Consider the following 26,465-nt stretch of genomic DNA (forward strand, 5'->3'; position numbering starts at 1 on the left):
CATATCCATTCCAAACCCACCTGCCTTCCCCTGTGTTGGAGTAACCTGCAAAAAGGAACTGAGGAGGTGCCAGGTTGGCAGGGTCATATATTGAGCGCCATGAAGGCGCCACTCCAGGGGGCTCCACAGCTAACCCAACGGGTGCTGCTAGGGGAAAAACTTTCCGATGACTGTGCACGCGGTGTGCACACACCTAATTGGAATGGATATGAGGAACACATCTAGAAGAACAACAGTTACAAGAAGGTAACTGTTTTTTCTGTTACCTTTTTTGACTGCTGCTGCACATTAAGCAGATGTTTTCAGAGAGCTATCCACAATGACTCCAAGATCTCTTTCTTAAGTGGTAACAGTTAATTTAGATCCCATCATTTTGTATGTATAATTGGGATTATGTTTTCTAATGTGCATTACTTTGCATTTATCAACATTGAATTTTATCTGCCATTTTCTTGCACAGTCACTCAGTTTTGAGAGATCCTTTTATAGTTCTTCACAGTCTGCCTGGGACTTAACTATCTTGAGTAGGGGTCCCTGCCATTCTCCATGTCTTTATGAATATAGATATGAAAGGCTGACCATGTTTCTATTTAATAAAAATAAAGGTCAGAAAGCACCACTGTGATCATCCAGTCTGACCCCTTATATAATAGGCCATAGAATTTCACACAGTAATTCCTGTATTGAGGCCAATAATTTGTGATTAAATTACATCATATATTTTAGAAAGATGTAGTGATTCCAGGTGATGGAGATGTTATGACAGCCTTCAGTAATCTGTTCCAGTGGGTAATTACTCTCACTTAAAAATGTGCATAGTATTTGTTCCTGTTTGAAACTGTGTGTTGTACATTTGATCTACATATTGTAGGTATTCCAGGAAACATTTCTGATAAGAAAGAAATTTGGAGTGTATTCAGCTTTGTATTCTTTCTCTGACATGAATCTGGTATGTGGAGATAAGGCTAGTTGTCATTATTAAGCTATTAAATAACGTAGTGTTGGAAGGTTGAAGTTAAAATTGTGCATTACAGTGTGATTTTCAATTATTTGATGTGTGACTTGAGGATGATAGTATGTTGAATTTAAAGTGAGTGTGTTAGAGAGTGTTGGTGTCATTTATGTCTTATGATGGCACTGGGCTAATGCTTGGAAACCGCATGTTGAACGTTGTCTTTAGCTTAGAATTTCCTTGCTTTTTAGTATTTGCATTATGAGGAAATTCACTTGAGAAATGTTAATTCTAAAGCCTTGTCTATACTATAAATCTCATCAGTTTAACTAGGTTGATTTAGACACAAATGACCAAATTAAGCTAAAACAATATAAGCAATATTGAAACTGATTCAAGTGTGTCTACATGAGGGGCTTGCATGGTTTAAGTAGATCAATTTTAAATTTGTTTTAGTTAAATCAGTGCAATCAGCCCAAGACTAGGGCTAAATTAATTTGTATGGAAATCATAGTTATATGGGCCCCAGATGACCTGCAGCATGAGGGGCAGATAAAATATGAATGAAATTAAAGTCACAAGTGCCTTTCACCTTAGGATCTCCAAGCAATCTAAAAGTATTAATTAAATAGATCTCATACTCCCCTCACCGAGAAGTAGGTCAGTATCATGGTTCTCATGGGTGACTTTAATCTTCCTGATATCTGCTGGGAGAGCAATACAGCGGTGCATAGACAATCCAGGAAGTTTTTGGAAAGTATAGGGGACAATTTCCTGGTGCAAGTGCTAGAGGAGCCAACTACGGGGGGAGCTTTTCTTGACCTGCTGCTCACAAACAGGGAAGGATTATTGGGGGAAGCAAAAGTGGACGGGAATCTGGGAGGCAGTGACCATGAGTTGATTGAGTTCAGGATCCTGACACAGGGAAGAAAGGTAAGCAGCAGGATACGGACTTTGGACTTCAGGAAAGCAGACTTCGACTCCCTCAGGGAACGGATGGGTAGGATCCCCTGGGGGACTAACATGAAGGGGAAAGGAGTCCAGGAGAGCAAGGAATCCCTGTTGAGGTTACAGGGAGAAACCATCCCGATGAGTTGAAAGAATAGTAAGTATGGCAGGTGACCAGCTTGGCTTAACGGTGAAAACGTAGCGGATCTTAAACATAAGAAAGAAGCTCACAAGAAGTGGAAGGTTGGACATATGACCAGGGAAGAGTATAAAAATATTGCTCAGGCATGTAGGAATGAAATCAGGAGGGCCAAATCACACCTGGAGCTGCAGCTAGCAAGAGATGTCAAGAGTAACAAGAAGGGTTTCTTCAGTTATGTTGGCAACAAGAAGAAAGCCAAGGAAAGTGTGGGCCCCTTACTGAATGAGGGAGGCAACCTAGTGACAGAGGATGTGGAAAAAGCTAATGTACTCAATGCTTTTTTTGCCTCTGTCTTCACTAACAAGGTCAGCTCCCAGGCTGCTGCGCTGGGCATCACAAAATGGGGAAGAGATGGCCAGCCCTCTGTGGAGATAGAGGTGGTTAGGGAGTATTTAGAAAAGCTGGACGTGCACAAATCCATGGGGCCGGATGAGTTGCATCCGAGAATGCTAAAGGAATTGGTGGCTGTGATTGCAGAGCCATTGGCCATTATCTTTGAAAACTCGTGGCGAACGGGGGAAGTCCCAGATGACTGGAAAAAGGCTAATGTAGTGCCAATCTTTAAAAAAGGGAAGAAGGAGGATCCTGGGAACTACAGGCCAGTCAGCCTCACCTCAGTCCCCGGAAAAATCATGGAGCAGGTCCTCAAGGAATCAATCCTGAAGCACTTACATGAGAGGAAAGTGATCAGGAACAGTCAGCATAGATTCACCAAGGGAAGGTCATGCCTGACTAATCTAATCGCCTTCTATGATGAGATTACTGGTTCTGTGGATGAAGGGAAAGCAATGGATGTATTGTTTCTTGACCTTAGCAAAGCTTTTGACACGGTCTCCCACAGTATTCTTGTCAGCAAGTTAAAGAAGTACGGGCCGGATGAATGCACTATAAGGTGGGTAGAAAGTTGGCTAGATTGTCGGGCTCAACGGGTAGTGATCAATGGCTCCATGTCTAGTTGGCAGCCGGTGTCAAGTGGAGTGCCCCAGGGGTCGGTCCTGGGGCCGGTTTTGTTCAATATCTTCATAAATGATCTGGAGGATGGTGTGGATTGCACTCTCAGCAAATTTGCGGATGATACTAAACTGGGAGGAGTGGTTGATACGCTGGAGGGCAGGGTTAGGATACAGAGGGACCTAGACAAATTGGAGGATTGGGCCAAAAGAAATCTGATGAGGTTCAATAAGGATAATTGCAGGGTCCTGCACTTAGGACAGAAGAACCCAATGCACAGCTACAGATTAGGGACCGAATGGCCAGGCAGCAGTTCTGCGGAAAAGGACCTAGGGGTGACAGTGGACGAGAAGCTGGATATGAGTCAGCAGTGTGCCCTTGTTGCCAAGAAGGCCAATGGCATTTTGGGATGTATAAGTAGGGGCATAGCGAGCAGATCAAGGGACGTGATTGTTCCCTTCTATTCGACATTGGTGAGGCCTCATCTGGAGTACTGTGTCCAGTTTTGGGCCCCGCACTACAAGAAGGATGTGGATAAATTGGAGAGAGTCCAGCGAAGGGCAACAAAAATGATTAGGGGTCTGGAACACATGACTTATGAGGAGAGGCTGAGGGAACTGGGATTGTTTAGTCTGCAGAGAGAAGAATGAGAGGGGATTTGATCACTGCTTTCAACTACCTGAGAGGTGGTTCCAGAGAGGATGGTTCTAGACTATTCTCAGTGGTAGAAGAGGACAGGACAAGGAGTAATGGTCTCAAGTTGCAGTGGGGGAGGTTTAGGTTGGATATTAGGAAAATCTTCTTCACTAGGAGAGTGGTGAAACACTGCAATGCATTACCTAGGGAGGTGGTAGAATTTCCTTCCTTAGAAGTTTTTAAGGTCAGTCTTGACAAAGCCCTGGCTGGGATGATTTAATTGGGGATTGTCCTGCTTTGAGCAGGGGGTTGGACTAGATGACCTCCTGAGGTCCCTTCCAACCCTGATATTCTATGATTATTATCCCCATTTTACAGATGGGGAAATTGAGATACAGGAAAGAGAAGTTCCCAAGGTAAAAGAGCAAGTCAAAGGCAAGGCTGCGAATGGGATCCAGGAATCCTCACTCCAAGTTCCTTTGCTTTTACCCACTAGACCCAAACTCCCTTGCTAGAGCAGGGAATAGAATCTAGAGTATCCTCACTTCCCTTGCTAGAATCCTCTAGGACCCACTCCCCACCCACAGCTGGAAGAGACTGTAGGAATCCTGATTCCCAATGTCCCTGTGCTAACCCATTAAACCCCAGCTCATTCCCAAAGCTGTCAGTTAGTCATCTCAGATGCAATGGAGGCTTTGACTTCTTGACCCTAATGCCTTATCCACTAGGTCTACTTTTCTCTCTGGGAACTATCCACCGTTGGGATAGAGTCTGTGATGGGGCGCATGTCCCAGAGCAGAGATGGGATAGTCTCAAGTACTCCTTTTCTTTTTGCGAATACAGACTAACACGACTGTTACTCTGAAATCTCTCTCTGTGTGGCTCAGGAGAAACCCCACCTGGAATTGTGCACTCAGCCATTGACCCCTCAATCCCAGAAAGACAGTGACAAGCTGGGAGAGCTCAGAGAAGAGGCACAGAAAACACTTCAGGGATCAGAGGGGTCTGAGGAAAGATTCAAAGTTAAATGGGCCAGATTTCGTTTGTGGCTTGCAAAGTCAAGTTAAAGTGCATATGCTTGTGTATATTGGGCACCCCTGCAGATGTACAACGTGAACAGGACTTGTCAGCATCTCTGTATAATAAACTTGTTGCAGATGTGTGTTGCAGATGTGTTGCATTCATGGGTGTGTGTGTTGTGGGGGCTGAGTTTCCATAATGTAACTGGCAGCAAAGAGCACTTGGAGACCATTTCTCTGGGTGAGCTATGACTGTTAACGTAACTGGGCAAGAGTATTGTAAGGTCAGGACTGCACTGAAACCAGCTGCAAAGAGCTGCTTATAAAGTCAGAAGAATCATGATTGTGAACTTAAATGCTAACGTTTTTAAGCAGTTTCTTTTTTTTTAATCCCCCTTTAAATAAAAAAGTAACCAGTGAAATAAAATGTAAAAAACAATTTGAGATAATGTAAAAATTCAACACCCCAAATAGTGAGGGGACCGATTTCCTTCCATCACATGGGTACCACTCCACTACAATGGGAGTAAGAGATAATAATCTTAAATAATTTTCTGTGGACTTTCAGTGAGCAAGCGTTAAGAGTATTATCTCTTATTAGTGAAGATCCCTAGGCTTATATATAAAAGATATGGCAATAGTAGTAATTTTTTGGCATTTATATCACAAGCTGAGATTTTGGTGTGAAATGGCCTCATACACACAACTCACTCTCTTTTTCCATTTTTCTGTCTTTGTCTCGGTCTCTGTCTTTCAGGGTCCACTAAGAACCTGTAGTATCTCTGGAGTGAGCCCCCCCTTCCGGAGGAGCTGACCTTGCCCGAATCCCTGAGGCCATCATCTCAGTCTCCCGGGGAACAGCGGAAGGGGGGGAAAGTGACATAAATTTATGTTTTCATCCAACTGGGCCAAGGAGAATGGGGGTCCCACACCCAAAAGAATGAAGACTCGACAGAACAAAGACTCGGTATGTGAAAGGGGAGGAGGTGGTGGGGAACCAAGGACTGGAAAAGAAGGAGAGCTGTGGGTCAGGATTGAGGTGCATCAGCAAAGCTATGTGGTGAATGTAGGACTGGAGCAGTGGGATGCCGTGGGTCAGTACTGAGGGCTTCAGTAGAGCTGGAAGGTGGGGCAGGGATTGCATAGCAGGGCCGTCCCTAGCTCTCAGGGCCGTCCCTAGCTATTCTGGGGCCCTACGTAGCCCCCTCGTGGGGGGGGGCAGGGCTGGCTTAGGGGAACGGGGGGAACCACCCCCCAGCACTCATCGGCGGCATGGCTTGGGCCAGGCCGCTGCACTTCCCGCCGCCAGTGAGTGCAGGCCCAGCCCTGCTGTACTCCTCAGGGGAGTGGGGGCGGGGCTGGGGCGGAGCGGGGTGGAAGAGGGGGAGCTGGAGCAGGGGTGGGGTGGGGGTGGGGCAGAGTGGGGTGGGGGCTTTGGGAAAGGGGTGAAGTGAGGGCGGTGCTGGGGCAGAGCAGCGGTGGGAAGGGGCGGAGCAGTGGCTGGAGCAGTATGCCGCTGCGCAGGGCACCAGGAAATTTGGTGCCCCAAATTTCCTGTTGTCCTAACTAGCTGCGTACTTTGCATATGGGTAAGAATGGCCCTGGGCACTCTCAGTGTGTTTTCTCTCATTTTAGATGTCAATGCGGAGTGGACGGAAGAAGGAGACTCCGGGACCCCGAGAGGAGCTCAGGTCACGGGGCCGAGCCTCCCCAGGTGGCATCAGCACCTCTAGCAGTGATGGCAAAACTGAGAAATCCCGGCAAACCACTAAGGTAGGAAACATGAGTGTGATATTGAGTGGTACCGTGAGGTCCACCAAGAACCTGGCAGGGATTGGTTCTTCCACCCTGCCTTCAGGAACCTGCTTATCCCCCCACCATTTTACCAAGAGGTTATTCCCCCACCAACCCTTTTCAGTGTTTGTGTTTGCCAGGTTGTGACGTCCTAGAGAAACCATGACTCGTAAATCTCCAGGGTCCTGTGTCAATCTGTCCAATCTGTCATTTTGTGTATAAATCACTTGTATGTCAGCTCTCTCTCACGCACTGTGGGAGTTTGTGGAAGGAGCTCCATGTGTGACCCCTCCCTTCTCTCCCTTGCAGAAAGGACGGGTGGAGGAGTCCTGCACCCCGAAGGGTAGCAAGCAGGGCCGGATGGAGGAGATTTCAGAGAGTGAAGGGGAGGACAGCAATGCCCCCAAGAAAACCAAAACTGAGGTGAGTTTTCCTTCGCACCCCACAAACACCTCCATGGTCTGGTGCAGGAAAAAAGGCTCTGGGAGTTCCCCTCCCTCCCTCTTGCGCTGGATCAGGCCCGCGGACCTGTCTAGCCCGCTGCCCTGGCTGCACTGGATCACACCAGTGTGTTGATTGCAGGGCCGGCCCACAACATTTTGGCCTCCTTGCTTGGGCCAAAATTTTGAAAGGTATCAATTCTGCCTTCTTCCTGTTCTACTCCTCTCATGGTGCTACTCTGCTACCTACCCCAGTAAAGGAGAACTAACAACTTAAAATGCCTTGTTCAAAAATTTTAAGTAACACTTTCAAACGCCTGAACAGCAAATGTAACTTTTCTTGTCTGCATAGTAAACACTGGCATTTTTATCTGTTTGAATAATCAAAGTGGTGCTTTCCATGCCTTGGTTGCAAGGATTTGAACTGCTTCCTGAAGGTCCACAGTCTGGGCCAGCTCATGCACTATTGAGATGGTTGCAAGGCCGACCAGCCTCTCCTGTGTCATTGTGGAGCGTAGATGTGTTTTATTAACTTCAGCTTGGAGAAGCTGCGTTCTCCACTGGCAACTGTTAAAGGAAATGTTAGAAGTATGTGCAGAGCAACAAAAACACTGGGAAAGAGGGTGGTCATCTTATTTGTGCACATATATTCCAGAACAGCCTTTGGAGTTCATCCTGCTGAAATGTATCTTGAAAGGGCTTTCAGTTCATCACCTAAATCACTCGCATCAATATCGCTCATCTCATCATGTGTCAACACTGTCTTTAGTGCCCTGCATTGCTGCTGTAGGTCCTCTTCAGGTATAGTGAGGAGTTTTGGAATATCATACAACATCCCAAATATACTGCTTTGTTCCCTGAGCTGCATGAAACGTTCTTCAACTGACTGTATTGCAAAATCTAGCACCTGGTTAAAGAATTCAACTTAGAGTTGTTGTTTGGGGTCTCTTATGGGATTATCCCATGCCTCGTAATCAAAATTTCTTCTTCGGTGACTCTTGTATTCTTGAATGGGTGGGAAAATAGCTTCAGTGTGAAGTTCCTCTGCCAACTTCTGTGCACTCTTCAGAACATTTTGAAATCCCTCATCTGACCGGTAAGACTGTAGGTCTGACTTTGCTTTGCTTTGCCCAGTTGTTCCATTGCTCCAGATATATCAAGATCAACACCTTGGAGACTCTTGCTTACAATATTTATTTCAATCAGTATGTCATGCCATAACACTAAGCCACACAGAAATTTGCAGTTATGTATGTTTCTGGTGATTCCATTTCATGCTGCTACTGTTCTCCCACGAACAGTTCCTGTCATAGCATTATCCTCCATAATGGCAACTATGGCATCATCTATCTTCCCAATTTGGTGTTTCATAGGGTTTATCTCCCCCACTTGACTTTCCCATTACTCAGTGGTTTCAGTGTCAGAGAGGATATTCCCAGATGTTGCTTCAAAATTTGCCATCGATGAGCTGATGCAGAGAAAAATACATAGATGCTTTGAATTACATTAAAAAATTCAGCAGCCTCACTAGAAGCTGATGCTGCATCACTGACCAGCAAGTTCAATGAATGAGAATTGCATGGGACAAAAAAAGCTCCAGGGTTTAACTCTCTGATCCGTGTCTGCACTCCTCTGTTCTTTCCTCTCATGTTTGTACCATTATCGTAGTCCTGACCTCTCATGTCAGCTATCGCAATTCTCATATCTTCCAGCTTTTTAAGAAGCACATTTGTCATACCAGCTCCTGTAGTACCATCAATGTCAATAAATTCCAGAAAATGTTCTCGGGAGTCATCATTGCAGGGACATTTTCACTAGGTTCTATTGTTGTTACAAAATGCACCTTTAAAGTCATTTGTTCTGTGTGGTTGATATCAGGTGTGCAGTCCAGAATAACAGAGTAATATCTTGCTGACTTGAGATCTGCCACAATCTTCTGTTTGACTTTTGTTGCCGGTCACTGTATGATCTCATTTTGAATTGTTTTCCCAAGGCAGTGGTGTGTGTACATTTCTTGGGTGGTGATGCTTCTTAGATGCTCCTGGAGTACAGCATCAAACTCAGCCATCAGCGCCACAATTTTAAGGAAGTTTCCATAATTTGGCACATACAGCTGATCTGAAGTACCATGGAGTACTAGGTTTTGGGTATTTTACCAGCTATTAAACAAAAGGAAATCTAACACATGTTCTAGCGAGATTACTTACTAACTTAACAGGAGTTGTAAGGCTGCATTCCTGATCTGTTCCCGGCAAAAGCATCACACAGACAGACAAACCCTTTGTTCCCCCCCCTCCAGATTTGAAAGTATCTTGTCCCCTCATTGGTCATTTTGGGTCAGGTGCCAGTGAGGTTATCTTAGCTTCTTAACCCTTTACAGGTGAAAGGTTTTGCCTCTGGCCAGGAGGAATTTTATAGCACTGCATACAGAAAGGTGGTTACCCTTCCCTTTATATTTATGACAGTGGCCTTTAACCTTGGTCTCACCTCAAGCTCTTTCCACCTATGGAATGCTCTCTGGTGATTTGCTGCCTTCTCATGGCATGCCAGATTTTTCCAGCCCTTTCATAGAATCATAGAATATCAGGGTTGGAAGGGACCCCAGAAGGTCATCTAGTCCAACCCCCTGCTCAAAGCAGGACCAATTCCCAGTTAAATCATCATTTGTTCCTGTAGAATCCAATGTGGCTGGAACATTAGACTGGAAGAGTTTGCAACAAAAACAGTATGCAGCATTCTGGGTTTTTGAGTACATAAGCCTGTCCACTTTGTCACCATTGGGGATTTCACGCCAGTAATGTGTTGGATGGAAACTTCTATTTTCATTGTCTTTGTGGAACATGAATTTTTTTTACCTACTGTGGCCCATGCAGTTCAAGGAAGTCCCTCAGGCGACTGCGCAAGTGGGTCCACAGTCCTGGATCATCTAGACTTAAGGAAGTAGACTCAGCAGCAGCTATTTCTTGTGCCTCCAACACACTCTTCTCTGATCTACACTTTTCTTCAGGAATGTGCATGGTTACATCCATTTGAGAGATGGAGATATGGATGCTGCAGTAGCTGCCAGGTCACCTGCACTCTAACTGGAAGATCAGGCATTTGTGTCTATGTATCTCAGGAGAGCTCCTTCCTGCTTAGCTAGAAAAGCTTCCTTTGCTTTCTTTCTTCTTCTGAATGCTGCCCCAGAGGGGCGTTTTCTTCTTTCACTCATGACAGCTGTTCTGTGCCAGGTATAGTGGCTCTCAACACTCAGTTGAAGGGGACAAATAAGCAGGCTGGTAGCAGGGCCTGAGTGAGGGAAGATATCAGCGTCTTAAGGGCCTAACTGGCTCCTGCTACTTCAGTTGACAGCCTGTTCTCAAGTGGGTTCAGGGAAGCAGCAGGAAACAGGAAGTTCCCTGAGAAGCTGGTGTTAATCAGTCCATGCTCCTGGGGGTGCTAAAGAGGCACATAAGAGGCTCCTTCTCCTCTCTCTCCCTGCAGCTCCTGTTGCTTTCTGTTATTCCCTCTCACCTTTTCTCCTGCCTGCCTGTTATGTCTCTTGTGCCCTTCTTCCTCCAGCACAGCACTCCACCATCTCTGTGCATCTAGAGCAGAGAGAATACATACGCACCAGCAGCAGACACAATTTTCTACACTCTGGGTCCAAGTGATGCAGTCCCACACCACTCTCCCCCTCCAGTCTGGCACCTGAGGCAGCCGCCTCAGTTCGCCTCATGGTAAGGCCAGTCCTGGTTAGTTGTGGGCTGACAGGCTTTACCAAGCAAGAGGAGACAGTCCTCACCCATGAATAGGCTTCCTCCCACATTTCAGGGGGTTGGCCCAGTCCGAGCACTTCCCTTTCTGGGGCAGGAGGTGGTTGGATATCCCTGTCACGTCTAGCATGCCTTCCATCCAGCTCATCCTCGGGGGTTGAGACCGTGCTGGCCACAAATCATCACTTGCTGGATTTAGGTCTGCCTCAGCCAGCTAGTCTAGGACCTCCACGCAGCCCTGCATGTGATGAGCTAGCTTGCTGCTTTGTCAATTCAGGGATACTGATTGTGTGTCTGGACTGTCTGGAACTGCCCTACAGTGATTCTAGTTAAGTGGTTATATGAGGGGACTGGCATTAACACTCATGAATTCTCTTCCTGGCTCTGGGAGGGCTCTAGGGCCTAACAGTTTAGAGCAGAGGGGACTGGGAATCAAGACTCCTGCTTTCTATTCTCAGCTCTTTCCCCGACTCACTGTACGATCTTTGCCAAGTCCTTTCCCTCTCCTTATTATTGTTTGCATTTCAGTGGTGTCTAGAAGCCCCAACCAAGATTGGGCCCATTGCTGTAGGCACTGTACAAACACGCAGTAAGAAAAAGCTGTGCTCCAAAGAGCTTACCTCTAAATAGACAAGACAGGTGCAGGATTTTTAAGCTCTTTGGAGCAGGACCTTCTTGTTATATGTGAGTAGAGCACCTAGCACATTGCGGGTCCTGATCCATAATGGGGTCTCTACACACAACTGCAATCCACAGAATACTAATACCATTTTACAGATAGGAAACAGAGCCGCAGAGAGATGAAGTGACTGGACCAGTGTCACACAGGGAGTCTGTGTCAGAGCAAGGATTTATTTCAGATCTCCCAAGTCCCAGTCTAATACCTTAACTACAAGACCATGCTTCCTGTGTAACAGAGATATCAGACATCTGGCCTGCATGATGTATTAGTGTGGCCTGCAGAACATATTCACATTTTCCAGAATCTCCGCTTTCATTTTTTGGAGAAGTAAGTTTCTTGCCCTTCTGCTTACAGAGATGACCTTTTAAACGTGACCCGAGTGTAACTATGCAGTTTTGTCTGCCTGGGTCTGCAGAGAGCCTGAGATGAGGACTCAGAGGAGGAAACTCCTCAGTCCCTGTTGGGTCTCTTGCTCTTTACACAACAAACGTAATATGAAGGAACCACATAGGCACATAGGAGGAGCATCTCAGAGCCTCCTTTGGTGCCCTCAGAGAGCTCCAGAGAGGAGAGTCACTGGGGACTACATGTGAGGGGTGTCAGAAAAGGGTGACCTTCCTTCTCAGCTCCTATAGCGAGGGGCTGAGAACTTCAGAAAGGAGAATCTCTGGGGCTCAGAAAGGGTTAACTTTTTTGCTCATCCTCTGGGGTCTGTCTGATATCTCCTCCTCTCTCTATCTCAGGAGCTACCATGTCCCCAGTCTCCCTCGGATGTTGACAGCCTTGATGGCCACAGCTTCAATGATGAGATGAGCAGTGACCCACGGGACATTGACCAGGATAACCGGAGCACCTCGCCCAGTGTCTACAGCCCAGGCAGCGTGGAGAATGACTCAGACTCATCCTCTGTGCTGTCCCAAGGGCCTTCCCACTCCTACCGTCATCCCTCACTGTTCCCCCAGAGTCCCCCACCCATCCCTCCAATTGACAGCCTAGCCCGTCCACCAGAGTCAGCTTTCAACCTAGCAGGCGAGGTCCACCCTCAGGCCCCTGCAGGTGGCTACCACTCTCAACTTGAGACTCAGGCTTCAAGGATTTTCCAGGCCCAGGCACCACCAGCACCTGCCTCCTCTTCCTCTGCTGCACATGCTCCTCTTTATCCCTCTGCCAATGTGGTCCAGGGGGGGCCCAAAGCCACTACTGGAGGGGGGGGGCTCCCAGTGCCGGGAGGACGTGAACAGACTCTTGGTGCCAAACACAACCCACCACCCACTACACCCATCTCCCTGGCCTCTGTGGCAGGGGGTCTACCCCCTCAGAAGACTCCCCCAGGCAACTCCCTGGCAGCACCCCCAGCTTCTGCCCCCTCCTTCCCCCATGTCACAGCCAACCTGCCTCCCCCACCAGCCCTGCGCCCACTGAATAATGCGTCCACCAACTCCAACTCGCCTGGGATGGTGGGGCAGGCATTGAGTGGGCACCTCCCATCACCCCACGGGATGGGGCAGGACAAGGCACCTGCCCCACCCCCCTCACGTTACCCCTATGCCCCCCCTCCACCCAGCTCCTCTGCTCAGTACCCTCCACCTCCCCCTGCCCAGGCCCTGCCCAGCTACAGTGCCTCGTATGCCCATGCCTTCCCCCCACCTAGTGGCCTCTCCGTCTCCAGCCAGCCCCCCAAGTACACCCAGCCCTCCCTGCCCTCCCAGCCTGTGTGGAGCCAGGGACCACCACCCTATGGCCGCCCCCTGGGCAACACCAGCTCCCACCCCACTGCCTCCTTCCCTGGCCAGCCCTCCCAACAGCCACCACAGCAGCACCACCATGGCCATGGCACTGGAGGGGGGGTCTCCCCAGCCACAGCAACTCCTCCCCAGCCACCTGGAGGTTACTCCCACCCCTTGGAGTCAGGCACTCATCACCCTTCGCATGTTGCCTATGGGCTACGTCTCTACCCACCCCACAGCCAGGCCACATACAGCCAGGCTCCTTCAGCCTCCTCTTCCTCCTCCTCCTCTTCCCAGGGGACATACCCAGGTGTCTGTGCTCACCCCCAAGGGCAGAGTCCTGCTGCCTATGCCTTCCCTCCACCACCTCCACCCTCACCTGCGCATGGAGCTGGCCCGCCAGTCACCTCTGCCTCTGTCACTCTTTCCACCGTCATAGCCACCATGGCCTCCTCCTCAGCCCCCTACAAGACGGTGTCACCCCCTGCTCCTCCCTCCACTGTGGCCCCCTACGGGAAGCGGGCAGGCTCACCTGCCCCCACATTTCAGCCCCCAGCTCCCTACAAGCCGGGCTCACCCCCTTCTTCCTCCGCTTCATCATTCCGTGCAGCCACGCCCCCTGGGTACAGGATGACCTCTTCCCCGGCAGCTGGCAGCTACAAGGCCCCCTCACCTGCTCCCACTGGCCCCCCATTGCCTGGCGGTATGGGAGCCCCTGCTCCCCCCCTACCACCGCTACCACTGAGCGCTGCACAGATCAAGCAAGAGCCGTCAGAGGAGTACGAGCCCCCAGAGAGCCCAATGCCGCCGGCACGGAGTCCCTCACCAGCCCCCAAAGTGGTGGACGTACCAAGTCATGCCAGCCAGTCAGCCAGGTGAGCAGGGAAGAACGAGACAGAGAGGGAAAAATAAGACAGAAGGAGGAACATGGAGACAGAGAAAGAAGGGGAGGGAGGAAGGGAGGGCAGTTTTCCAGGGCCTGCAGCAACAAGTAACCCCCACTGGAGTCAAAGAGAGTGACCTATCCGGAGGGTGGGCCTTTTTGCTGGGCATCCAGGAAGGGCTGGGTCGCTGCAGCCCCCAGCATAAATTAGAGCAACGCAATTTGCACAGGGGTTGGGAAGGATAGTTGCAGACCTACACAGTGCCTATACCCAGGAATTTTCCCCTAGCTTTTTGGTTTATGGTACCTATAAGCTGCCACAGTGGCATACAGTGGTGGGAGAGGGGATGAGAATCTCACCCTGTATGTTTGGGAAAGGAGATTGAGCCACAGAGGTAGGGTGCTGGATGCAAGTAAGTGAAAACCATATGAAAAATAAGGGACAACACTTTATTTTAAGGGACATTTTAGGAAACACCATTTCCCTTAGCATATCATGTATTTGTCTCTCAAGTGAATGTTTCTAATGTCCTCATGTATACAATACAAATATCATAAGCTTCAGTGTGCTGTTTAAAATGGTGCTTCTTATCAGTTTTCATACATTTCAATACATCTTTGTTCTGAAATCAATTCATAAAACTCTTTACATGTACAATTGAAATAAACTTTAATTTGAAGCTCAGCCTTAACAGAATCAATATTTAGCAAGTCTTTTTACACAAGAAAAATATTCTTTCCGCTGCTGCATTTGAGGTAGAAATGGACATAATAAATTCCATAAGTTTTAGAAACTGGAAGAAGGAGCTGGCTACCGTGTTTCGAAGTCCCACCCTTTCCCCTGCACACAGTATTCACTGAACCCTCTTTGCTATAACATACTAGTGCCCATATGTGGCAAGCATTTGCTATTTACTTAGTCATTAATGAACCTTTCCCTTTCCAGAAGTTTTCTAAATTCTTCCTCGCATTTCCTTACCTGTGTTACAAGTACAAAAACAGGTCTGGGGTCGAGAAACTTCTGAATGTTTAGTATGTTTTAACAACAGTCTCAAACATGAAGCCACATCCAAGATTTTTGATTTCAGGTGCGCAATTCAGTGCAGTCTTAAGACAATACCAAAAAAGAAATTTTTTTGAGCTTTGTGGTTAGTTTTTTTTAAAAGTAGGGCTGTCAAGCAATTAAAGAAATTAATCGTGATTAATCATGATTAATCATGCAATTAATCGCACTGTTAATAATAGAACACCATTTATTTAAATATTTTTGGATGTTTTCTACATTTTCAATATATTGATTTCAATTACAACACAGAATACAAAGTGTACAATGCTCACTTTATATTTATTTTTATTACAAATATTTGTATGGTAAAAAACAAAAGAAATAGTGTTTTTCAATTCACCTAATACAAGTACTGTAGTGCAATCTCTTTATCATGAAAGTTGAACTTGCAAATGTACAAAAAAAACCCTGCATTCAAAAATAAAACAATGTGAAATTTTAGAGCCTGCAAGTCCACTCACTCCTGCTTCTTGTTCAGCCAATACCTCAGCCAAACAAGTTTGTTTACCTTTGGAGGAGATAATGCTGCCCACTTCTTGTTTACAATGTCACCTGAAAGTGAGAACAGGCGTTCTCATGGCACTGTTGTAGCCAGTGGTGCAAGATATTTACGTGCCAGATGTGCTAAAGATTCATATGTCCCTTCATGCTTCAACCACCATTCCAGAAGAAATGCTTCCATGCTGATGACGGGTTCTACTTGATAACAATCCAAAGCAGTGCGGATCGATGCATGTTCATTTTCATTATCTGAGTCAGATGCCACCAGCAGAAGGTTGATTTTCTTTTTGGTGGTTTGGGTTCTGTAGTTTCTGCATTGGCGTGTTGCTCTTTTAAGACTTCTGATAGCATGCTCATCCCTCTCAGATTTTGGAAGGCACTTCAGATTCTTAAACCTTGGGTCGAGTGCTGTAGCTATCTTTAGACATCTCACATTGGTACCTTCTTTGTGTTTTGTGAAATCTGCAGTGAAAGTGTTCTTAAAATGAACATGTGCAGGGTCATCGTCCGAGACTACTATTACATGAAATATATGTCAGAATGTGGGTAAAACAGAGCAGGTGACATACAATTCTCTCCCAAGGAGTTCAGTCACAAATTTAATTAATGCATTTTTTTTTTAACAAGTGTCACCAGCATGGAAGCATGTCCTCTGGAATGGTGGCTGAAGCATGAAGGGGCATACAGATGTCTAGCATATCTAGCATGTAAATATCTTGCAATGCCAGCTACAAACGTGTCATACGAATGCCTGTTCTCACTTTCTGGTGACATTGTAAGAAATAAGAAGAAGGCAGCATTATCTCCTGTAAATGTAAACACACTTGTTTGTCTTAGCAGTTGGCTGAACAAGAAGTAGCAATGAGTGGACTTGGAGGCTGTGAAGTTTTACATTGTTTTGTACTCAAAAGAGTGCAGTGATGTAACCAAAAAAATCTACATTTGTAAGTTGCACTTTCACAATAAAGAGATTGTACTACAGTACTTGTATGAAGTGAATTGAAAAATACTGTTTCTTTTATCATTTTTAGAGTGCAAATATTTGTAATCAAAAATAATGTACACTTTGATTTCAATTACAACACAGAATACAATATATATGAAAATGTAGAAGAACATCCAAAATATTTAATAAATTTCAATTGGTATTCTATTGTTTAACAGTGCAATTAAAACTGTGATTAATCGAATTAATTTTTTTAATCACAATTAATTTGTTTGAGATAATAGTGTGAGTTAACTGCGATTAATCTACAGCCCTACTTAAAAGATTAGGTTTCTTCAGGCTGAATTCTACATTGAAAACAGGGTCTAATCAACAGTTACTTTGAAGCTGCTCTGCTAAGGTTGATTCAGCCTGTCCTTCCTTATTTCATGAATTTGTAGTATGAGTAAGTCTAGGGATGGTCCCTTAAAATAAGGGATGGGTAGTCACCCTGCACAGAGGGGACTGCGGGGGGAGGGGACACAGCAAGGCAAGGGGTGTATCAGGTGTGTGGGGCACAGCTACTCTCCACAGCCCTCACTGGCTCCAAGATCCCTGCACACCGCCACCTTCCTCGATACATTTCCAGGCTGTGCCAGCCCCCACTATTCCCCCAGTCCTCCATCTCTCTCACACTCTGACACTTATGCCTCTGTTCTTCTCCACAGGTTCAACAAACACCTAGATCGTGGCTTCAACTCCTGCTCCCGTACAGACCTTTACTTTGTGCCCCTGGATGGCTCCAAACTGGCCAAGAAACGGGCGGATCTAGTAGAGAAGGTCCGCAGGGAGGCTGAACAGAAGGCCCGGGAGGAGAAGGAGCGAGAGAGGGAGCGGGAGAGGGAGAAGGAGAGAGAGAGAGAAAAGGAGAGAGAGTTGGAGAGAAGTGTGGTAGGTGTTGCAGTGACCGCACTGGGGAGAATGGGGCTGAGCAAGGGGTGATGTTTAGGGAATCACAGTGCCCCCTGCTGGGGGAGGCTCTTGTTAGCCTCCAACACTGACAAGCTTCTCTGCTCTCTTGCAGAAGATGGCTCAAGAGGGCCGGCCAGTGGAGTGCTCATCTCTCGGCCCTGTTGCTCACCGCCCATCCTTTGAGCAAGGCAGTGCCGTGGCTACCGTCCCGCCGTACCTAGGCCCCGACACTCCAGCTCTGCGCACGCTCAGCGAGTATGCTCGGCCCCATGTCATGTCCCCCAGCAACCGCAATCACCCCTTCTATGTGCCGCTGGGTGCTGTTGACCCCAGCCTGCTGGGCTATAATGTGCCAGCCATCTACAGCAGTGATCCAGCCACACGGGAACGGGAGCTGAGGGAACGGGAGGCCCGGGAACGAGACCTGAGGGACCGGGACCTGCGGGAGCGTCTCAAGCCTGGTTTTGAAGTCAAGCCAGCTGAGTTGGAGCAGCTCCATGCTGTGCCTGCTGCTGCCATGGATCCTTTCCCGCGCCATGGGGGGCTGGCTCTGCAAGCAGCCCCTGGCCTGCACCCTGCTTTCCCCTTCCACCCAGGGCTGGGCCACCTGGAGCGGGAGCGGCTGGCACTCGCCACCGGCCCAGCCCTGCGTCCTGATATGTCATATGCCGAGCGACTGGCGGCTGAGCGGCAACATGCAGAGCGGGTAGCTGCCCTGAGCAATGACCCCCTGGCCCGACTGCAGATGCTCAATGTGACGCCCCATCATCACCAGCACTCGCACATCCACTCCCATCTCCATCTGCACCAGCAGGACGCCATTCATGCAGGTGAGGGGAGTGCAAGGGCTCAGGGTGGGATCCCCAGCTTCCAGTGCTCTCTTTCCCCCTGTAGATTGTCTCATTGACTCATTTTCCTACTGGTTTTCTTGTGTATGCCAGAAAATGTAGGTGCTTCCAGCTCTGGTTTTAGCTTTTGAGCAAGTCTTAGAATCGGCTCAGCCTGCACAGGCTCAGTGCTAGTGTAGAAGGAAGGCGCAGGCAGCGCCACTTAACGGGCTGTCTTGGCCCTCTCAGTGCCGTCCCTCAATGCTTATGTCCAGCTCAATGACAGCCCTGAGCACTGGTGGGATCAGATGGGAAGCTCTCCATCCACTAGACTCATGTACTCAAGTAGTCCCAGCTCTGCTTAGCTCCTCCACCTCATTCAGGATAGGCCTAAGCAGCCTTGGCTAGTCTTGGCTCAGCCCAGCCCCCCTAACTCTATCTTATTAGAGGCATAGAGACCTATTCCAAATGCAGTTTTATTTCATTTTTTTAAATGTTGCTGTTTAATAGTGTAGAACGCTCTGTACAATTTTTTAAAAGTTTTAAGTCTTTATCCTTTTGGACCAATGTGTTTCAGCCCCTGAAAATGCAAGCACAACAGAGAGAGGCTAGCGGGCACATACAGCACCACATGGCTGCTCTTATCTTACTGGGTGCTGATTTGGGCAGTGTCTTGGCTGCAGTTCCCAGACTCCTTGACCTGAAAAAGTGAAACCAAGGGCACTAGTAACTATAGACGCAGACACACCCCTATGCCCAAAGAAATCCCAGTTCTCTGCTCACCTCCTGATGTCTCCTATTGCCTAAGTTGGGAGACGACTTTGCAGGGGAAGTTTGATGGCTGGGCTACACAGAGAGACCTAGAGGAATGTCCTCCCATCAAAGTTGGGTCCTGGGCATTTATATCTCAGCATCCTAAAGGAGAAAAGGAAAAGGAGAAGTTCAGCAATGACAAGCTCAAGAAAACAAACCCCACCTACCCAATACTAGAAAATAATTGTACCAAAGAGAGGAAGTGCCATATCCCCTTGAGCACTCAAAAGCAGCAGTGCCAGCCATACCAATCTGTTGGGAACCTGGTGACCATATGCTTTGGCATCTGGATCGTTTGTGTAGATCTGTGCCCCAGCACAGATCCACAGACGGCCCCATTCAAAGCAGTTAGAACCAATCAAAATGATAACAGGAGCAAATCAATGTCCATTATTCCCCTTTTACTTCTGCACCTCCGACCAGCATTCCAGCATCTAACACCATATAATGATATGTGCATCCAGAAGAGGCAGCTACCATACTAAATAGAAACATGCTGATTAGTACAAAGTACTTGCCATCTGGAGTGCCTGCATGTTGGGCATCCAAAAACAGAGGCACCCAAAATGAATGGACATTTTTTAAATGTAGCCCATGCAGCATTTGGGCTTTATGTTGTGCATGCAATATGTGGCCTCACACCTATGCTGCATATCTGCTCCAGAGGGCTGTGCCTGGAACTGGAGGGTACTGGAAGTGCCCAAATGCCAAACTCCAGTGATGGTTGCAGAGGAGGGTGTTGCATGTGGCCTTGCAGAACAGTTTTCTGTGAGCTAGTGTGGATACAGGGAACAAATACAGAAACAAATGGGACTAAAAGTGATTAGCTGTTATCAGGTGACCTTGACCTGGTTCTGCTCCTAGTACAGAACAGCCTGGCTGTGTGTCTCTCTCTCCTTCCCCCTTTGTTTCTCACTTTCTTCCACTACTTCCGTAGCCCAGAATACCTATGGATATCTTCTCTCCCCAGCCTCAGCCTCTGTTCACCCCCTTATTGACCCATTGGCCTCGGGGTCGCATCTCACTCGGATCCCATACCCAGCTGGTACCATCCCCAACCCACTCCTTCCTCACCCTCTACATGAGAATGAGGTGCTGCGCCACCAACTTTTTGGTAAGAACACTGGAGGGAGCTGTGGGGCAGGACTGAAGGGCATCAACACAGCTAGAGGGAGCAGAACTGGGATAACAGTGAGAGACTGAGGTGCATTAATAGCTGTGTGGTGCTGTCACATCAGAACTGGAAAATCAGGGTGCTGACAGGTCAGGATTGAAAGGCACTGGCGGAGCTGTGAGAGGAGAACCCAGGGTTGGACTACTGGACTGGGGGGTGCAATAAGTCTGGATTGAGCAACATTGGTGGAGCTCTACTAGTGGGGCATGATTGAGTCAGGGAGGAGTGGATGATGATGAGACTGATAATATGACATGATGTGTTCTTTTTCTTGCTTTTCTTTGGTTGTAGCTGCCCCCTACAGGGACCTGCCAGGATCTCTCTCTGCTCCCATGTCCGCAGCTCATCAGCTCCAGGCCATGCATGCACAGTCAGCAGAGCTGCAGCGTCTGGCTCTGGAGCAGCAGCAATGGCTTCACGCCCATCACCCTCTGCATGGAGTGCCACTCCCTACACAGGAGGATTATTACAGGTGTGTAGAACCCACTGCTCGGGGGAGTGGGATATAAAACCTTTTGCCTGTGGGGCACTGGTTCAAATCTGGCCCCAGGATGGGGAAACTAATGGGATAAGGGAATGGGATAGGAGGTCCCCTGCCTCAAGGTACCAATTCCAATCAGATCCCAGGTTTGGGGGGACTGGAATATGGAGTCTTTCACTTCTAGGGTGCAACAGTTCCACTATGGCCTCAGGTTGGTAGTGACTGAAAGTCATTCATATCTGTTGGCTTTCCATGGCCCTCATGCTAAATGAGTGTGTGAGGTCTCAGCCCTGTTCTTAGGAAGAGCAAATGCCTGCTTCACAAAAGCTGGCAGCACAATTGGCACTACTAACTGTTCTCCTTGTTGTCAGAGGACTGAAAGGGCCACAGAGCTGGATTCCCCCTCTCCTCTGTGAGGGGCTGTCTCCGGGACAGGGAGAGCACATTGCAGGGGAGCAGTATGTGTGTGTTCAGAAGTGACTGGGTTGTACTGCTCTGGGGGTTTGCCAAGGATTCAGTTACTGAGCCAGCAATTTTATCAGGGACTAAATTGACTTGAATAAATGAATAAATACAATTCACAATATTAAATCCTCTTTCTCTTTCTCCATCTTTTCCCTTCATTCTGCTATTGCCTTGCCTCGCCCAGTCACCTGAAGAAAGAAAGTGACAAACCCCTTTAAACGGACCACAACCCTCACAATGACATCATCATGTCTCCCTTTCCAGGGGAGCAACCAACCAACAAAATCCTGGGGGAGGGGAAGCTGTAGAGTGATATATCCTGATCCTACTCAGCACCGTGCAAGACAAGAAGGGGTGGAGAAAACAAGATAGCCACCCTGGGAGCAAAGTGTGGGAGGGGAGAGAAGCAGGGTAGGGAGTAAAACACCAACAAAAAGCTTGGAGCACTGGCTGGACTTTGAAAGAGACAAAGTTGGTGTTGCAAAGAGCTGGTGGTACAAAGAATCATGGGGATTCAAAATGGCTGCTGCTCCATCTTCTCTTTTAAAAGTGATTGTGTTCAATTTAAAAAAAAAGGGTGGAAAGCATCTTGAAACTTTTCTCCACAGGGTGGCAGCCCCTTCTGCTTTTTTGAGTGAGCAAACATGGCCAAGAGGCAAGCACTCAAACCCTGATGGAATTGCTTTTCCAACTGGCCCCATCCCACCCTGTTTGATGTAAGACATGGCTTAGAAGTGCAAGGCACCATGGGACTCTTCAAAAAATGGGCAGTGCTGCTTCTCACACTCCAACCCCTTTCAGGAGTGAATGTGGCAAAGAGATGCAAGCACCATTGGAACTCTTCAGAATGGACAGTGTAACTTTCCCACACAACTCTTGAGGGACTGGGCCTGGCCATGAGGTGCAAAGCACCACGGGACTGTTTTCAAGAAGGTGGCTGTATTTTCTCTCACCTTGAGGGAACAAACATTGCCAGAAGGTGCAAAGCACCATGGGACTGTTTTTGAGATGGTAATTGTCCCTCTCCCTCCCAGCCCACTTGGGAGGATTGATGTAGTCAAGAGACACAGGATATCCTGGGACTGTTTTCAAGATGGTGGCTGCCCCTTTCCCTTCACCCATTCCAATTGATGTATTTTAACTCATGCACATCCCATTAGACGTGGCGGTTTTGCGATTTGTGACTCTCCAATCCGTGTGTGTATGTGTGTCTGATCTCACAGTTGTATATCTCGATCTGTCCCCATATATATATTTACTTAAAACATTAAAAAAAGCTATGGAAAAATACCCAAAGTCCCCCACATTCCCAGCCCCCAACATGCATTCTAATAATTTATATATATAAATATATATATGAAGCTCTTAAAAAAGAAAAGCAACCAAACAAAAAACCCTTCCAGAAACTGACTTTCTTGTGTTCATTTCAAAGGAGCTGGGAGTAAGGGGATGTGAAAAACAGCACACTGCACTGCAGTGTGTGAAAATGGAGCATGGTCCCCCAGATGCACAGTGGCCCTAGCTCCAGGATGGGGTGTAGGGAGATGGGATGTGGCCCAGTCATGAAGAGTGACACCTCTGAGATAGGGCCCCCAATGGGGGGAGCAAGTTGGGGGTATAGAAAGATTTGACGTGCAAGATATGAAGGGCAGCTTCTCTGAGAACACAGCACTCATGACTGCCAGCCTGAGGTGTTGAGATAAGGTGCATGATATGAAAAAAAAGGTGACACTTTTAGCAGCACCTAGTGCCAGGTTGTGGTGTGGAGGAGATGGAGATGGCCAGGGAACAAAAGGCAACCCAACATCAGTCAAGTACCCCCAATATTAGAGAAGTGTAGAAATCTGAGGCATAGCCAGAATATGAAGGGCAATACCTTAAGTAGTACAGCACCTCCCAGTGGCAAAACAGAGTGTGGGGGAGAAGAGGCAGGGCCAGGGCATGATGAACAACACTGCCCCTAACAGCAGAAAACCCCCTTTACGCCAACCTGCTTGCTAGGAGATGGGGCAATATATGAAGAGTCGCACCTCCTGGAGCACAGTAGCCCATAACGCCAAACTGGGGGAGGGGAGAAAGTGCTCCCTAACATGAGGTTGGGGTACTGGCAGATGCAGTGTGTCTGGGGTATGAGCAGTACAGTAGAACCTCAGACTTGCGAACACCTCAGGAATGGAGGTTGTTCGCTATGAACAAAACACTATGGTTGTTCTTTCAAAAATGTACAACTCAGCATTGTCTAAATGCAGCTTTGAAACTTTACCATGCAGAAGAAAAATGCTGCTTTTAACTATCTTAATATAAATGAAATAAGCACAGAAACAGTTTCCTTCCTTGTCAAAGCTTTTTTTTTTTAACTTTCCCTTTATTTTTAGTAGTGTATTTTTAACACAGTACTGGGGTACTTGTTTTTTTTGGGGTGGGGGAAGGGGGCGTCTCTGACTCTGCTGCTGCTTGATTGCATATTTCCGGTTCCAAATGAGGTGTGTGATTGACCAGCCAGTTGTAATTCTGAGATTCTACTGTACTTTCTGCAACCCAGCACCCCCTAATGCCAACCTGGGTTATGGAGGAGAGGGGCATGTCCAGGAGCTGAGAGGCAGTACCTCCACACCTCAATGCTAGACATTGCTGTGAGTTTGCAGAGCAGTGGTGCAAATAGAAATCATTTCTTGCACTCATGGGAGGGACATAAGAGAGGGCACGTGACCTCCCCACTTGACCCTCCATGTGACTCCGCCCTGGCCCCAGCCTGGGGCCCCCATGCTCTTCCCATCCCCTTCGACAGCCCCCTTACTTGTCTAAAATTTTACAACAGATGCAGTTGTAAAATGATGCTTTGGGCCCCTGGTGCCACCTGTACTTCCAGATGTCATTGACGATCCAGCAGCACCCCAAATTGAAAACTTCTTAAAACTTCTTAAATGAAAGAAGAATAGGAAGGACAATCACCCCTACTTTCCCTTAACATACTATCAGTGCCTCCCTTATGTCCAAAGTAAGCTTCCCCCAAACTAAGCTTCTCCCCGGTTGCCTTTCTCTAAGTATTGCTCTCCATCAGGCATTAGGAAAGCATCTGGGTTTGATAGAAAAGAAGCATAGAACTGCGTGTGTGCCATGTACATCTTGATAGAACTCCAGCCCAAATTGTTTTATTATTTTCCTCAGCATGACATACAGGAGAGGCAATCAAAATCAGCCTGGCAGAACATGCATGTGAACTGCCTCTGGTCAAATAAGCAATTGATTAAAATCACATTCACTGATCTCTTGGGGCCAAATCCTGTTCCCATTGAGATCAAAAGGAGTTTTGCTATGGAGTTCAACGGGAACAGGATTTGACATTTGGAAAGGAAAGAACAAAACCAATCAAGCAAAGCCTACATTACTTATACCACAAGTATCAAAGGCTGCTGGATCATGTGAGAAAGCAGACATCTGATCTTTGTTCATTGCAAGGGAGAAATCAGCAATCAATGAGGCTAGAACAGTCTCTGTACTATATCCAATGCATAAATCCATCTGCAAAGGATCAAGGAAATATGAAGGCTCCAGATTACCTTAAAGTCCTCAGTCCCTTGGTCAGAATGCTCCCATGAGTATATTTTTATAGTCCAGAGGCTGGAGCAGGAAAGAGACTGGAGCAGGAAAAAGGCAAAGTGGATATGTTTTCAGGCCAGGGCTTTTTAGCTTCTGCCAAGTGCCAAGTAAAGGGAAATCTGTTCTTACTGTGAAAGATGGTGTTTGGAGTCACATGGGCTGGTTACATGTCCATCACCCCCATCCATATTCTAGTTAGAACATTCACAAAAAGTCCATTAAGTGTAGACAGGTGTTTTCCAGGGTCCATTGTGAGCTAAGTGTTCCTTAATGGGCCATTCAACTTGACTTGTCCCTTCATGTGCTGGCTAAATATCTTGTGAGCATTACCACAGGAGCAAACATGTAGTAAACATAGCTAATATTCATAAACTTCAGATACCAAGATGACTATTCCCAAAAGAGATTCTGAAAAATCACACCACGTACCTGAGACCCTATGTTCCAGTGCCATGCCCCACTGGAGTTTTGTTATCTGTTATGTAACAACAGAGATGGAGCCAGTGACATGACTCTCTTTAGCTAAAAGGGCAAGGTTAATTTTTAGCTATTCAGGTGTGACTGCACCTTTAGTCATTGAGGGCATACTGGCTGGCACACATTCAGGTTAATGGGCTTCAGTGTTCCTTTGCAGTTTACTTTTTAATGTTCATAGACCTGGTATGTGCTGAGGTGATTTAAAGCATAACACAGATTTTTAGGTTTGCAAATCTGTGAACCTCTGCCTCTTTGAGATTTTATTATTAATTATTATTATTGTTTTGCTGGTCATAATGGGGGAGGGTCTCCTCCCCACCTTCTGCTCATGAGGTTATGTATGTGTCTTGTCGCACTCTTCTGAAGACCAGTTGGAAGGATTTTTTTTTTTCAGTAAGTATGTACTGATTCTTTTCTTTTAGAAGGCATGTAATTTTTTCAGGTTCACACTGATTAACACAGAAAACAATTGGGGCTGTTAAACTTTCTTCAAATTCCATAGAAAATTAAGTTCAGCTATATTTTCCAGTACAGTGATGAAATGGGTGTTTGTATATACAAACATCAACATGTTTAACTACTCACTTTCCCAAAAAATATGGAGTAATTCAGTCTGTTTATATGGAAGATGGGAGTTGGGTGAGGAGCCATTTCAGCGTATGTATGACTTATTAAAAGACAATTTTTAAGTAGAACTGTATCCTAAACTGCATTATGATATTGTACCTAAACATTGCATTTCAATGGGAGATTCAACTTCCTTTATAAGAACAGAACAGACTCCTGAAACTCTTACCACAAAAGTGGTCCATAGACATGCAAATAGTCCCATTGTCTTCAATGGGATTGATCAAATGATTAAGGGTTTACAGAATTAGGTTCCAAATTTGTAAACTGTTCTAGATGAAACTGACAATGCCTGAGCTGTCAGATTGGAAGGAGCGTCATTCAAATAAAGGTAGGCAGATGTATGATCAGTCTTAGCCTGGTTGCTAAGATGAAGGACATATTTTTAGCAAAATTCTTGGCAGTTTCCTGAGGTAGCTGATTTAAGGTCATCAGTTTCCGGCATTATAATCTTCACTTATAGTTCTCTCACCCACAAAGCTGGAAAAGGAGGCATTTGTTTTCTTTGTTTTGCTGCTCCAATTCCATTCAGCAAAATGCATGTTAGA

At 47.0% G+C, this 26,465-nt stretch overlaps 1 protein-coding gene across 5 annotated transcripts in view; it reads left to right on the top strand.

The window, feature by feature from the left end:
* ATN1 (atrophin 1) overlaps positions 1–22,619 on the top strand; it is an 89,310-nt gene extending 66,691 nt beyond the window's left edge. For 4 of the 5 annotated variants that reach the window (XM_073312103.1, XM_073312083.1, XM_073312093.1 and 1 more), the window contains 9 exons: positions 5,466–5,675; positions 6,344–6,481; positions 6,812–6,925; positions 12,123–13,981; positions 17,210–17,432; positions 17,566–18,283; positions 20,031–20,207; positions 20,559–20,739; positions 21,398–22,619. In XM_073312103.1, coding sequence (XP_073168204.1) covers positions 5,598–5,675; positions 6,344–6,481; positions 6,812–6,925; positions 12,123–13,981; positions 17,210–17,432; positions 17,566–18,283; positions 20,031–20,207; positions 20,559–20,739; positions 21,398–21,431 — 3,522 coding nt within the window. In that variant the 5' untranslated portion in view covers positions 5,466–5,597 and the 3' untranslated portion in view covers positions 21,432–22,619. The remainder of the gene's footprint in view (positions 1–5,465; positions 5,676–6,343; positions 6,482–6,811; positions 6,926–12,122; positions 13,982–17,209; positions 17,433–17,565; positions 18,284–20,030; positions 20,208–20,558; positions 20,740–21,397) is intronic. The other variant, XM_073312111.1, reaches the window with a different exon arrangement.
* Positions 22,620–26,465: the final 3,846 nt, after the last annotated feature.

The sequence above is a fragment of the Lepidochelys kempii genome, chromosome 1, assembly GCF_965140265.1.
Source record: "Lepidochelys kempii isolate rLepKem1 chromosome 1, rLepKem1.hap2, whole genome shotgun sequence".
NCBI lineage: Eukaryota > Metazoa > Chordata > Testudines > Cheloniidae > Lepidochelys > Lepidochelys kempii.